Here is a 15,225-nt window from a genome sequence, read left to right on the forward strand (position 1 = left end):
GTGATGGGAGGAGGAGGGCTATGGATGGAATGGAGTGATGGAAGGAGGAAGGCTATGGATGGAATGGAGTGATGGAAGGAGGAGGGGGAGAATTCCGACATGAGGAGGGGGAGAATTCCGACATGAGGAGGGAGTGATGGCAGCAATAGCGAGGAAGACAGATAAAATTGGAGGATTGGGAGGAGAGTGGAATGATGTAGGAGGAAGTAGTATAGACTATAGAGGGATGAGAGGAGAGGAGTGATGGTGGTGGAAGCCATACATTATACCCAGTAGCTTCCTGTGCATCTGACTGTAGAGTTCTCCAGACCTGTATTGTCCCTGTCTCATTGGAGCCTGGCAACCAACTACAACAGAGGATAAAGCACTATCCTTCAGCTACATTAAAACCCACACATGATTAAATAGGAATTAGATGAGGATAGTTAGTGTTACTGTACTTGGGCCCTTGCAAATCCCGACAAACAACTACTAAACCACCTATAAAATGTGATAATGCCTTGGTCTTTCTGTTATACTAGCTCTGTCCCTCCCACACACTCTCTCTAAAGACCAGTTTGGTAAAGAGGTAGACATTTCACAAGCATTGGCATAGCAACAAAACAGTAGCTACTTGGCTAATGCGTTTCCTGCTGGGTAGAATATATAGGTCACTGCAATAAAACAGCAATATCATTACATTCTTACAGGACATAAACATCTGCTTATGAGGCTTTTCCTAGAGGAAAGGGCTTGTCATGACACAGGAGATCATTTGATCCCCTCTGCTCCACAGGAAAATATGGTTGCCGAACTTTCTCAACTCGTCCTCCAGAACCACCAGCAGCACACATTTTTGTTGTAGCCCCCCCCCCCCCCAAAAAAAACATCACCTGATTCAACTCATTAAGGGCTTTATGATTAGTTGACAAGTTGAATGAGGTCTACTACAACAGAAATATATATTGTTACTTGGGGGCACTGGAGGAATGGAGTTGGGAAACACTGGACTAGTGGCCACTGCCTCTTCCTAGAAAGGAGGGTATCCTCACCTAGATTTTCCTACACTTTATGTGCTTTCCACTTTTAAAGCTAGAGTACATTTGATGAATAAAATCAAGATATATAGCCACTGATTCTTGAAGAATATAAATTAAAATGCCCCATCAGCTTAGTTCTACTGTCATTCCCCCATTAGAACCCAAAACATAAAACATGTTTTACTCCCATTCTTCTCTTCAGATCCTCTCGAGCTCTGTAAGGTTGGATGGGGAGCGTCGCTGCACACATTATCAGGTCTCTCCAGAGATGTTTGATGAGGTTCAAGTCTGGGTTCTGGCTGGGCCACTCAAGGACATTCAGAGACTTGTCCCGAAGCCAATCCTGGGTTGTCTTGGCTGTGTGCTTAGGGTCATTGTCTTGTTGGAAGGGGAACCGCCGCCCCAGTCGGTGGTCCTGAGCGCTCTGGAGCAGGTTTTCATCAAAGATCTTGCACTTTCCTCTGATCATCTTTCCTTCGATCCTGACTAGTCTCCCAGTCTCTGCAAAACATCCCCACAGCATGATGCTGCAACCACCATGCTTCACCATAGGGATGGTATTGGCCAGGTGATGAGCGGTACCTGGTTTCCTCCAGACGTGGCAATTGGCATTCAGGCCAGAGAATCTTGTTTCTTACGGTCTGAGAGTCCTTCAGGTGCCATTTGGAAAACTCCAAGCGGGCTGTCATGTGCCTTTTAGTGGCTTCCATCTGGCCACTACCATAAAGGCCTGATTGGTTGAGTGCTGCAGAGATGGTTGTCCTTCTGGAAGGTTCTTCAATCTCTACAGAAGAACTCTGGAGCTCTGTCAGACTGATCATCGGGTTCTTGGTCACCTACCTGACCAAGGCCCTTCTCCCCCGATTGCTCAGTTTGGCCAGGTGGCAAGCTCTAGGAAGTGTCTTGGTGGTTCCCAAACTTCTTCCATTTAAGAATGATGGAGGACACTGTTGTTGCCATACCAGGCAGTGATGCAACCAGCCAGGATGCTCTCGATGGTGCAGCTGTAGAACCTTTTGAGGATCTGAGGACCAATGCCAAATCTTTTCAGTCTCCTGAGGCGGAATAGGTTTTGTCGTGCCCTCTTCTGACTGTCTTGGTGTGCTTGGACCATGTTAGTTTGTTGGTGATGTGGACACCAAGGAACTTGAAGCTCTCAACCTGCTCCACTACAGCCCTGTCGATGAGAATGGGGGTGTGCTCGGTCCTCCTTTTCCTGTAGTCCACAATCATCTCCTTTGTCTTGATCATGTTGAGGGAAAAGTTGTTGTTCTGGCACCACACAGCCAGGTCTCTGACCTCCTCCCTATAGGCTGTCTCGTCGTTGTAGGGGATCAGGCCTACCACTGTTGTGTCATCGGCAAACTTAATGATGGTATTGGAGTCGTGTCTGGCCGTGCAGTCATGAGTGAACAGGGAGTACAGGAGGGGACTGAGCACGCACCCCTGAGGGGCTCCCGTGTTGAAGATCAGCGTGGCGGATGTGTTGTTACCTAGCGTTACCACCTGGGGGCGGCCCGTCAGGAAGTCCAGGATCCAGTTGCAGAGGGAGGTGTTTAGTCCCAGGGTCGTTAGCTTAGTGATGAGCTTTGAGGGCACTATGGTGTTGAACGCTGAGCTGTAGTCAATGAATAGCACTCTCACATAGGTGTTCATTTTGTCCAGGTGGGAAAGGGCAGTGTGGAGTGCAATAGAGATTGCATCATCTGTGGATCTGTTGGGGCGGTTTGCAAATTGGAGTGGGTCTAGGGTTTCTGGAATAATGGTGTTGATGTGAGCCTTGACCAGCCTATCAAAGCACTTCATGGCTACAGACGTGAGTGCTTCAGGTCGGTAGTCATTTAGGCATGTTACCTTAGTGTTCTTGAGCACAGGGACTATGGTGGTCTGCTTGAAACATGTTGGTATTACAGACAGTCCTGTAGCTTAGCATCTCTTGGGGACCTTCAATGCTGCATACATTTTTTGGTTCCCTTCCCCAGATCTGTGGCTTGACACAATCCTGTCTCAGAACTCTATAAACAATTCCTTTGACCTCGTGGCTTGGTTTTTGCTGACATGCACTGTCAACTGTGGGACCTTATATAGACAGGTGTGTGCCTTTCCAAATCATGTCCAATCAATTGATTTTACCGCAGGTGGACTCCAATCAAGTTGTAGAAACATCTCAAGGATGATCAATGGAAACAGGATGCACCTGAACTCAATTACGAGTCTCATAGCAGAGGGTCTGAACACTTATGTAAATACAGTATCAGTTTTATTTTAATACATTTCCACAAAAAAAACAACAACCTGTTTTCGCTTTGTCATTATGGGGTAGTGGGTAGATTGAGGAACATTTTTTATTTAATACATCTTTGAATAAGGGCTGTAACAAAAATGTGGAAAAAGTCAAGGGGTCTGAATACTTTCCAAATGCACTGTGTCTGAGTCATATCTGTATAATGTTAGATTAGCCTAGAACCTATTTTGGCTAGGGCACCCTGTCGCGTGGCTGAATGCATTAGATCAAGCACACAGATCCAAGTTTACAACAAATTAGGTAATCTCTTGATGATGCAGTTGACTTTGTAGTATGCTTATCATACCTCTAATCACAGCAGTGTTCTGGTCCCTACAGTGTGTAACAAATCGCACCCTATTCCCTATATAGCGCACTACTTTTGACCACAGCCCTAGTCAAAAGAAGACCACTATAGAGAATAGGGTGCCATTTGAGAGACAATATGTGACTGAATGACGGTCTGCACAAAGCCTTCTCAGGCAGAGCTGGTGCTGGGAATGAACCAGGACAACCTAGAGACTTGGGTTGAAAACGTCTTTAATGGTTCCAACAAACAGCAGAACAAAGCCCATGGCTCTGTCCCAATACTTCAGAGATGCACCCTTCCTTCAATGTTTCCTTAAGGTCAGTGATGGGGTAGGGGAAAGCAAAGTTATCACATTATTTCCACCAATCCAGATTCGTGATTACTTCAGAAAAGGAAGGACGGATGCATTTCTAAAGTATTTCAACAGCGCCCAATATATTTACAGTGGGGGGGAAAAGTATTTAGTCAGCCACCAATTGTGCAAGTTCTCCCACTTAAAAAGATGAGAGGCCTGTAATTTTCATCATGGGTACACTTCAACTATGACAGACAAAATTAGAAGAAGAAAAAAAAACAGAAAATCACATTGTAGGTGGAAAATAAGTATTTGGTCACCTACAAACAAGCAAGATTTTTGGCTCTCACAGACCTGTAACTTCTTCTTTAAGAGGCTCCTCTGTCCTCCACTCGTTACCTGTATTAATGGCACCTGTTTGAACTTGTTATCAGTATAAAAGACACCTGTCCACAACTTCAAACAGTCACACTCCAAACTCCACTATGGCCAAGACCAAAGAGCTGTCAAAGGACACCAGAAACAAAATTGTAGACCTGCACCAGGCTGGGAAGACTGAATCTGCAATAGGTAAGCAGCTTGGTTTGAAGAAATCAATTGTGGGAGCAATTATTAGGAAATGGAAGACATACAAGACCACTGATAATCTCCCTCGGTCTGGGGCTCCACGCAAGATCTCACCCCGTGGGGTCAAAATGATCACAAGAACGGTGAGCAAAAATCCCAGAACCACACGGGGGGGACCTAGTGAATGACCTGCAGAAAGCTGGGACCAAAGTAACAAAGCCTACCATCAGTAACACACTACGCCGCCAGGGACTCAAATCCTGCAGTGCCAGACGAGTCCCCCTGCTTAAGCCAGTACATGTCCAGGCCCGTCTGAAGTTTGCTAGAGAGCATTTGGATGATCCAGAAGAATATTGGGAGAATGTCATATGGTCAGATGAAACGAAAATATAACTTTTTGGTAAAAACTCAACTCGTCGTGTTTGGAGGACAAAGAATGCTGAGTTGCATCCCAAGAACACCATACCTACTGTGAAGCATGGGGGTGGAAACATGGAAACATGTTTTTCTGCAAAGGGATCAGGACGACTGATCCGTGTAAAGGAAAGAATGTATGGGGCCATGTATTGTGAGATTTTGAGTGAAAACCTGGCTGGGTCTTTCAGCATGACAATGATCCCAAACACACCACCAGGGCAACGACAGAGTGGCTTCGTAAGAAGCATTTCAAGGTCCTGGAGTGACCTACCCAGTCTCCAGATTTCAACCCCATAGAAAATCTTTGGAGGGAGTTGAAAGTCCGTGTTGCCCAGCAACAGCCCCAAAACATCACTGCTCTAGAGGAGATCTGCATGGAGGAATGGGCCAAAATACCAGCAACAGTGTGTGAAAAGACTTACAGAAAACGTTTGACCTCTGTCATTGCCAACAAAGGTATTGAGATAAACTTTTGTTATTGACCAAATACTTATTTTCCACCATAATTTGCAAATAAATTCATTAAAAATCCTACAATGTGATTTTCTGGATTTTTTTCTCTCATTTTGTCTGTCATAGTTGAAGTGTACCTATGATGAAAATTACAGGCCTCTCATATTTTTAAGTGGGAGAACTTGTACAATTGGTGGCTGACTAAATACCTTTTTTGCCCCACTGTACATAAGGTTGAGTTGACATAATTTGGGGTGATTTAGGGAGAAAGTGAGGATTACACTCCACAAATCACCAGATCCTATGGGGACATCATCGAGATCTCCATCTCTACGTAGCTCTATTACCTTAATGTGTATTCATAATGTCATCAAACCAAATCGCATAGGGAACACCAAGGTGTAGTTGAAAGTGTATTTAGTAATAAATCAAGGACCACATGACGTATCCCATTGGTCTACTGTTAGATGCTTCATTGCCTCTAGGTTGACGTGTTCCAACATCTACACTACCACACCACTTAGAATGTATATATTTTGTGTGGGTTCTACGTGAGAAACCTGAGTAGAATGGCTGGCAGTTCTAGAACCTTCTAGAACACTGCAGGTCTACTATAGATCAGACATACCACAATCGATACAAGACAGTTCAAAAACCCTCAGTTGTGAGAAAACACAATGAAGGGCCGGGATTCAATCCGATCGCGCTTTGTTGACAATGCGCCATTTAACTTCTTGGTGACAGGGGGGCAGTATTGAGTAGCTTGGATGAATAAGGTGCCCAGAGTAAACTGCCTGCTACTCTGTCCCAGATGCTAATATATGCGTATTATTAGTAGTATTGGATAGAAAACACTCTGAAGTTCCTAAAACTGTTTGAATGATGTCTGAGTATAACAGAACTCATATGGCAGGCGAAAACCGGAGAAAAATCCAACCAGGAAATGGGAAATCTGAGGTTTGTAGTTTAACTCTTTGCCATTCCAATATGCAGTGGGATATTGGTTATGTTGCACTTCCTAAGGCTTCCACTAGATGTCACAGTCTTTAGAACTTTGTTTCAGGCTTCTACTGTGAAGGGGGGCTGAATGAGAGGGGATTGAGCCAGGTGTCTGGCAGAGTGCCATGAGCTCATGACGCACGGTCACAAGAGTTAGCTCTCGTTCCATTGCTTTTCTACAGACATAGGAATTCTCCAATTTGGAAAATTATTGAAGATTTATGATAAAAACGTCCTAAAGATTGATTCTATACTTAGTTTGACATGATTCTACGACCTGTAATATAACTTTTTGAACTTTTCGTTTGACGTTCGGCTGGACTTGCACCCGCGTTTGGATTTGTTTACCAAACTCCCTAACAAAAAAAGCTATTTGGACATAAATTATGAACTTTATCGAACAAATCAAACATTTATTGTGGAACTGGGATTCCTGGGAGTGCATTCTGATGAAGATCATCAAATGTAAGTACAAATTTATAATGCTATTTCTGACTAATGTTGACTACACAATATGTAGGCTGCTTTGTTGTCTGAACGCTGTACTCAGATTATTGCATGGTTTGCTTTTTCCGTAAAGTTTTTTTGAAATCTGACACAGCGGTTGCATTAAGGAGAAGTATCTCTAATTCCATGTATAACACTTGTATTTTCATCAACATTTATGATGAGTATTTCTGTAAATTGATGTGGCTCTCTGCACAATCACCGCATGTTTAAGAACTACTGAACGTAACGCGCCAAAGTAAAATGAGATTTTTTTGATATATGAACTTGACCAAACAAAACATACATTTATTGTGTAACATGAAGTCCTATGAGTGTCATCTGATGAAGACCATCAAGGTTAGTGATTCATTTTATCTCAATTTTGCTTTTTGTGACTCCTCTCTTTAGCTGGAAAAATGGCTGTGTTTTTCTGTGACTTGGTGGTGACCTAACATAATCGTTTGTGGTGCTTTCGCTGTAAAATACTTTTTGAAATCAGACACTGTGGCTGGATTAACAAGAATTTTATATTTAAAATAGTGTAAAATACATGTATGCTTGAGGAATTTTAATTATGAGATTTTTGTGGGATTTCACTGGCTGTTGGCTACCGTCCCACATTTCCCAGAGGTTAAGCGACAACTTCGGATTGAGCCAATATATGCAGTGTCCACTGTTAAAACGGTCTCCACAAAAACGGGAATATTGCCTTTAAGGTACATTGTCGACAAAGCGCGATCGGGGTTGAGTCCATCCCCATTTCTCTCGCTCTTTCTCCCTCTGCTCCTCTTATTAACGGTCTGGTCGTTGGAGGCAGAAGACTTTGGCCTGGTGGTCTCCAGAGGCAGTGACCGCCATAGAGGCTTCTCTGTGGGAGGAGGAGAGAGTCAGATGAGAATAGGAGCCTTTCTGGCTCAAGTAGAATACAAGTTCTCCATAACCACTGATACAGGGTCAGACGTTTTGTCCATAAGCCTAATTGAAAAGGTTAGGATCTGTGATTAGCGGAAACTTAGGGGTGTGTGTGTGTACCTGTTGAGTGTGAAGTCGAGGATCTCCGCCTGGTGGCCACGGTACTCTGACACCATGGTTCCCGAGCGGGCATCCCACAGCCTCACCGCCCCGTCCAGACTACAGGTGGACACCACAGAGGATGACTCCTCCCACTGCAGTTTAACAATGCCAGCCTGACACACACAGTCGGTTATAGAGCATATAACAAGGCATTTGAAAATAGCAGAGCAACACGTCTCTACAATCCATGATCAGAGGATTATTGTGGGTTTGGTTGTGAGCCTGTTGGATGGCTGGTTTCTTACCTGGTGCTGACACTTGTGTCTGAGGACCTGTGAGGAGAGGTCATAGATAGCCAGGGTCCCATGCAGATACGCCACCGCTATCAGAGGCAACCTGGACAACAGAGAACACGGCATCGTTCAAAACATGGCAACTGTTACACACCGTATGCCATGTAGTTCATTTAAAGTTAACTAGTTAAAAACATGAAGTCTTACACATTGCAGAACCCCACTGACTCCACAGAGTTGGTCTCCTCAGCATCCTCCTGAGAGGCTTTGGCTTTGCCCCCGTCCACAGAGAACACACCCAACACCTACACACCCCATTAGACACATTCCAGTTATACAGCATATACCAACTGATAAGTAGCAGGACACCACATCTCGAAAACCATGTTGGTCAATTGAACACATGACAGAACATTTTCTTGTGAATAATGCATGTCAATCTCCCCATGTCATCACGTCATCTGTCCCACCATGTAAACCCAGAAGTACTGTTTTCATTCCCACTGGTGGTCTCTACCGTAGCTCCAGTAGTTACATGGTCTCTACCGTAGCTCCAGTGTTCTCTATCCTACCATAGTTACAGTTGAAGTTGGAAGTTTACATACACCTTAGCCAAATACATTTAAACTCAGTTTTTCACAATTCCTAACACTTAATCCTGGTAAGAATTCCTTGTCTTAGGTCAGTTAGCAATGTGAAATGTCGGAATAATATTAGTGATAATTATTTATTTAAGCTTTTATTTATTTCATCACAGGGGCAGAACGACAGATTTGTACCTTGTCAGTTCGGGGGTTTGAACTCGCAACCTTCCGGTTACTAGTCCAACGGCTCTAACCACTAGGCTACCCTGCCGCCCCACATTCCCAGTAGGTCAAAAGTTTACATACTCAATTAGTATTTGGTAGCATTGCCTTTAAATTGTTTCACTTGGGTCAAACGTGTCGGGTAGCCTTTCACAAGCTTCCCACAATAAGTTGGGTGAATTTTGGCCCATTCCTCCTGACAGAGCTGGTGTAACTAAGTCAGGTTTGTAGGCCTCCTTGCTCGCACAAGCTTTTTCAGTTCTGCCCACAAAATTTTCTATAGGATTGAGGTCAGGGCTTTATGATGGCCACTCCAATAACTTGACTTTGTTGTCCTTAAGCCATTTTGACACAACTTTAGAAGTATGCTTGGAGTCATTATCCATTTGCAACCAAGCTTTAACTTCCTGACTGATGTCCTGAGATGTTGCTTGAATATATCCACATAATTTTCCTACCTCATGATGCCATCTATTTTGTGAAGTGCACCAGTCCCTCCTGCAGCAAAGCACTCCCACAACATGATGCTGCCACCCCCGTGCTTCACGGTTGGGATGGTGTTCTTCGGCTTGCAAGCCTCCCCCTTTTTCCTCCAAACATAACGATGGTCATTATGGCCAAACAGTTCTATTTTTGTTTCATCAGACCAGAGGACATTACTCCAAAAAGTACAATCTTTGTCCCCATGTGCAGATCTTTGTCCCCATGTGCAGTTGCAAACCGTAGTCTGGCTTTTTTATGGCGGTTTTGGAGCAGTGGCTTCTTCCTTGCTGAGCAGTCTTTCAGGTTATGTCGATATATAACTTGTTTTACTGTGGATATAGATACCTTTGGTCCTTTGCTGTTGTTCTGGGATTGATTTGCACTTTTCACACCAAAGTACGTTCATCTCTAGGAGACAGAACGCATCTCCTTCCTGAGCGGTATGACAGCTGCGTGGTCCCATGGTGTTTATACTTCCATAGTATTGTTTGTACAGATGAATGTGGTACCTTCAGGCGTTTGGAAATATCTCACAAGGATGAACCAGACCTGTGTTGGTCTACTATTTTTTTCTGAGGTCTTGGCTGATTTCCCCATGATGTTAAGCAAAGAGGCACTGAGTTTGAAGGTAGGCCTTGAAATACATCCACAGGTACACCTCCAATTGACATAAATTAGCCTCAGAAGCTTCTAAAGCCATGACATAATTTTCTGGAATTTTCCAAGCTGTTTAAAGGCACAGTCAACTTTGTGTAACTTCTGAGCCACTAGAATTGTGATACAGTGAATTATAAGTGAAATAATCTGTCTGTAAACAATTGTTGGAAAAATTACTTGTGTCATGCGCGAAGTAGATGTCCTAACCGACTTGCCAAAACTATAGTTGTTTAACAAGAAATATGTAAACTTCAGACTTCAACTGTATGTGTCCTCTATCCTACAGTATGTACGTGTCCTCTATCCTACAGTATGTACGTGTCCTCTATAAAACAGTATGTACGTGTCCTCTATAAAACAGTATGTACGTGTCCTCTATAAAACAGTATGTACGTGTCCTCTATAATACAGTATGCACGTGTTCTCTATAATACAGTATGCACGTGTTCTCTATAATACAGTATGCATGTGTTCTCTATAATACAGTATGCATGTGTTCTCTATAATACAGTATGTATGTGTTCTCTATAATACAGTAGTTATGTGTTCTCCATCATGCAGTAGTGCCCGCTGCCCACCTTGCCAGTGGCAGTGTTGATGAGCTTGGCACGGCCATCCACAGAGCCTGTCAGCACCAGAGAGCCGTCCTTGTTACAGGCCATGCACGTCAGCGCCCCCTGGTGTCCATCATGACCTGAGTTGGCCAGAGAAGCGAGGAGACAGTTGAGTGGGGATAGAAGTTGTTCCTTACCTCTGGTCCAGTGGCAGTTATTATTGTTTTATCCTCAGAAAAGGCAAGATTAGGATTTGGGGTTTGGTCATGTACTCTAGATATAAAGTAAGCTATGTACACTAACAAACACATTCCACACTGATTCCCGGTGACCATTACACATATCCTGCCGTCTGGCAGTAGTGGGGATGGTCACATACTGTGTTCAGGCGTGCGACAACTTGGCCAAACTCACCTTTAATGACATGGGTGGCATTTCCCTGCTTGAGGTCCCAAAGTCGTACGTTGCCATCTTCATAGCCCACCACAGCTCTCTTCCCTGTGGAGAAAAGACAAAGTTGTTACATGTTCAACCTGGCAGAACAGATCATGGTAGAGTGTTCTGTGCTGAATTGTCCTTTATGCTTGGCTGGGAAGACAGTCTCACCGTCTGGCAGGACCTTTCCACTGGTCGACTGGCAGCCAGGGCCCTGCAGGGTCTTACAGTCACCCCCTGGGATCTTCCACATCCAAACGTTACCGTCCGCCATGCCCGCCAGCAGCACCGGGGCGCAGGGGTGCCACTCCATCCACTAATACACACACACACACACACACACACACACACTTACTTCAGATGCCAAAACTTGATTTAACTACCTAGCTTAATCAGGCTGAATCAGGTGTGGCAGTGTGTTCCTGCTGGGCTACAACAAATATGCACACCCTGTTTTGGCTGTGTTCTTCCTCACCTCCAGGTCTCCAACCTCAAAGGACCACACCTCCTGCTTGGTCTCCACCTTCCAGACCTTGATCAGCCCACTCATGTCCCCCGTGGCCACCAGGGAAGAATCATGGCTGAATAAAACACTTGTCACGGAGTCCTTATGGCCTACGGTTGTAGAAAAAGAAGGACAAATACTTGTTTATTCTGAGCTCAACTATCCTGTAGCATAAAGAAATGTCCTATTGGGATGTCAAAGCTAAATTAAAAGCACAACAACTAATTGATGACAGCTTGGAGAGTATGGAGACTCACCTGTACATTCAAACAGCACTTCCCCATCACTCACTCTCCAGACATAGGCCTTGTCATCCTCTCCTCCGGTCACTGCCAAGCTGTTTGTGGCTGGGTCCAGACTCACACAGAACACGGAGCCTGGAAAACACAAGTCAATGTGACAACAGAAGAAGAAAAAAAAGAGACCCATACATGTCCCTGGCCTATCCAATAGCTTCCACCCTGTCTCCTTCCCTTCAATACATGAAATGACTGTAAAGTCATCCACCCTTTACTGTCAAATCCTATCAACATAGTGGTGGTGGTGATTGGACAAGATAATGAGATGGACCTACTACCGGCAACTGCCACTGAGTTGTTTAGAGACTGAAAGAAAAGCACAAGTGAGGTGATATAGTTAGCTAGCTAGTACCCGTGTGTTTGGAAAAGGTGAGTTCGCTGTCATCTTGCTCCTTTTCCTGCTCCATCTCGTCGTCGGTATCCCAGTCTTCCTGTTCATTGTCTCCGTCGTCAGTCTCTCCGACGTCCACGTCCTCGAACTCATCCGCCAAATCATCTGTCCGTCAGAGTGAGGTATTACTGTACTTGACACATATACCTCTCTTAGTTTTATACCACGACATTAACTCATAGAAGGTCTAACCAAGACAATGCCACCAGCGTCCAAGAGACAATTTATTTTGCTCAATCAATGACAGTCCATGTAGCAAGTCCTCATAGTTATAAGGACATTAACTAAACTACACCCCTTGAAGCATCTGATTCTGACCAACTAACGTTATCTAGCTAAGCATGCAACCATCATTACCTGGATTTTGCTCTGTTTCGTTAAGGTCGATGACTTCTATAATCTCTTCATCCCCGTGGAATTGTACCGAATTTTCGTCCGTGTTTTCCATGATAGCTAGCTAACGTTAGACGTTACCAAGGTGGCTAACTTAATTTAGCTGCCTACCATGAGAGCTGAAAAGTTTGCTAGCGCGACAAATGTTGAATTCAGGTTAAGAAAATATGTTAAGTCAATCAAAGAAAATGCTAAAGATTGTTATTTGTTGGTGCTGACCGAAGAACAAAGAACAGGTCACAAAGAACTAGCTAAAGAGAAAAACATCTAAATAGTGTCCTCATGTTTTTTTCACATGTGGGAAAGTCTCCGGAATCCTCTGGCGCTTCGTGATGACGTCAATTAAACATTTGATACGATTGGTATTTCGCCCTGAAGCTTGACACGCCCCCTTCACAGTAACAACCAATCCGTGCCAAAGTGGGCGGGACTTCTTCAACATGACTACTTCATCGGAGAGTAACATCCGACCTTGTTCACTAGGCGGCACAATAACACCATTATCATCATGCTGGCTTTCATCCTTCCTCTCTTCTGATATAGCGTTTCCCAACTCCGGTCCTCGAGTCCCTCCAACAGCACACATTTTTGTTGTAGCTCCGGAAAAAAGCACCTTTTTCAATTTGTCAAGGGCTTGATGATTAGTTGGCAAGTACAATCGGCTGCGCTTGTCCGGGTACTTTTATTTTTTATTTCACCTTTATTTAACCAGGTAGACTAGTTGAGAACAAGTTCTCATTTGCAACTGCAACCTGGCCAAGATAAAGCGTAGCAGTGTGAACAGACAACACAGAGTTACACATGGAGTAAACAATTAACAAGTCAATAACACAGTAGAAAGAAAATAGTCTATATACATTGTGTACAAAAGGCATGAGGAGGTAGGCGAATAATTACAATTTAACAGATTAACACTGGAGTGATAAATGATCAGATGATCATGTACAGGTAGAGATATTGGTGCGCTAAAGAGCAGAAAAGTAAACAAATAAAAACAGTATGGGGTTGAGGTAGGTAAAATTGGGTGGGCTATTTACCGATAGACTATGTACAGCTGCAGCGATCGGTTCGCTGCTCAAAAATGTGTACTGTTGTGGTACTCAGGACCGGAGTTGGTTGGGAAACACTGTTGTAATGTAATATTTTCTGGTAGACTAATGTGAATTATCTGAACACATAATAGGTGAAAGATAGATGGCACAACTTCCACCTACCCTATCGGATCTGCGAACGTACTGTATATACCCAGAGTAGTAAGGAGTAGGGCCTAGGGCTCGATCTGGAATTGGGCCCCATGTGAATTCCCTTTAATCTAATTGGCTATCCAATCCGACATAAGTATTTACGACATGTTACTTTGGGAAAAACGGGTCCTATAAATAATACAACTTGTTATTCCCTTCATTAAAAAAAGGCTCTATGGCTGCTATTATTTCCAGTTTAGGCTTGTTCTAGTTCTTGCAAACAGCCTGTTGCCGTGAGTATACACATGTTTCGTTTTTTCCTAACTTCTCATTTGTGTGAAATGCCATGTCCTCTTAACTGTCCATATTTTGATTTAAAGTGTAAGTGTTCTGGTCGTCCTGTTAACTGTGTAAACGGTGTGCCTGTGGGATTGTAGTGATTGAGTGGGCACCAAATCAGCTGAAGGGCAGGTGCATTAGCTTCTTTGCATCCACAACTCTTCCCAGGAGGGCTTGCATATTGGCGATGCACTTGAGGCAATGTTTGAATAATTTCAACAGTCACTAAAACATGTACTTTGTTTCTGCAAGATGTCTGGTCGTGGAAAGAAAGCTGTATCCAAATCGAAGACTGCCACGAGTCGCTCTGTCAGGGCAGGTCTCCAGTTTCCTGTCGGCCGAATTCACCGTCTGCTGAAGAAGGGACGTTATACTACCCGCATTGGTACATGAGCTGCAGTCTACCTCGCTGCCATACTGGAGTATCTCTGCGCTTGAAGTCCTGGAGCTCTCGGGTAACGCGGCCCGTGACAATAAGAAGTCGCGCATTGCTCCACGGCACATTCAACTAGCTGTGCGGAACGACGAGGAGCTGAACACGCTGCTCGGTGCGGTCACCATATCCGAGGGTGGTGTCCTTCCAAACATCCAAGCCATGTTACTCCCCAAGAAGACCAAGCTACCTAAAGACGACGGCAGCAATGCCAACGACGTCCAGTCTCAAGAGTTTTAAAATGTACCTGCATGCTTTTACCGCAATCTCGTCCCTTTCACCATTTTCCTTAATAAAATAACACATTTAAAGAATGTCTTTAGTGTTGGCCAGTTGATGCACTGCAATGTCCAGACATGGCCTATGTTAAGCTTTATTTAAATATTTCATTCATTTAAAATTCAAACCTCATAAATCAGGTCCAGGGTCAATTCAGGAAGTGCTTTCAATTCAATCATATACACTTTTCCAAAAAATGCTTCTGTTTGAGAAGTTGTTACAGAAATAATGTCAGTTCACTGGACTAAGAATTAAATTGACTGACTTCAATTTTGAATTGACCCCAACCCTGCAAGGAATGAGGTAGGCCTACTGGTTTCATGAGCT

At 44.0% G+C, this 15,225-nt stretch overlaps 1 protein-coding gene and 1 pseudogene across 1 annotated transcript; one reads left to right on the plus strand and one right to left on the minus strand.

Moving 5' to 3' along the window:
• Positions 1–3,826: 3,826 nt before the first annotated feature.
• On the minus strand, positions 3,827–12,987 carry LOC135542786 (angio-associated migratory cell protein-like). The gene is made up of 11 exons (XM_064969980.1): positions 12,628–12,987; positions 12,232–12,375; positions 11,838–11,957; positions 11,551–11,690; positions 11,247–11,391; positions 11,055–11,138; positions 10,665–10,780; positions 8,348–8,445; positions 8,153–8,243; positions 7,866–8,020; positions 3,827–7,701 (listed from the first exon to the last, which is right to left on the minus strand). Exons 1-11 carry the CDS (start codon positions 12,716–12,718, stop codon positions 7,626–7,628), a joined length of 1,260 nt encoding a protein of 419 aa, XP_064826052.1. The 5' UTR covers positions 12,719–12,987; the 3' UTR covers positions 3,827–7,625.
• Positions 12,988–13,665: 678 nt separating this feature from the next.
• LOC135541227 (late histone H2A.2.2-like) lies at positions 13,666–14,859 on the plus strand (annotated as a pseudogene).
• The last annotated feature ends 366 nt before the right edge of the window (positions 14,860–15,225 follow it).

This window comes from Oncorhynchus masou, chromosome 6 (assembly GCF_036934945.1).
Source record: "Oncorhynchus masou masou isolate Uvic2021 chromosome 6, UVic_Omas_1.1, whole genome shotgun sequence".
Taxonomy (NCBI): Eukaryota; Metazoa; Chordata; class Actinopteri; order Salmoniformes; family Salmonidae; genus Oncorhynchus; species Oncorhynchus masou.

Excerpts from the sequence above, each read along its gene's own strand:
- LOC135542786 (XM_064969980.1), bottom strand. The coding sequence starts at position 12,718 with ATGGAAAACACGGACGAAAATTCGGTACAATTCCACGGGGATGAAGAG. Across the intron at positions 11,392-11,550 it reads TTGAGGTTGGAGACCTGGAG|TGGATGGAGTGGCACCCCTG; the intron begins GTGAGGAAGAAC and ends TGTGTGTATTAG. Across the intron at positions 7,702-7,865 it reads CTCGACTTCACACTCAACAG|AGAAGCCTCTATGGCGGTCA; the intron begins GTACACACACAC and ends CTCCTCCCACAG.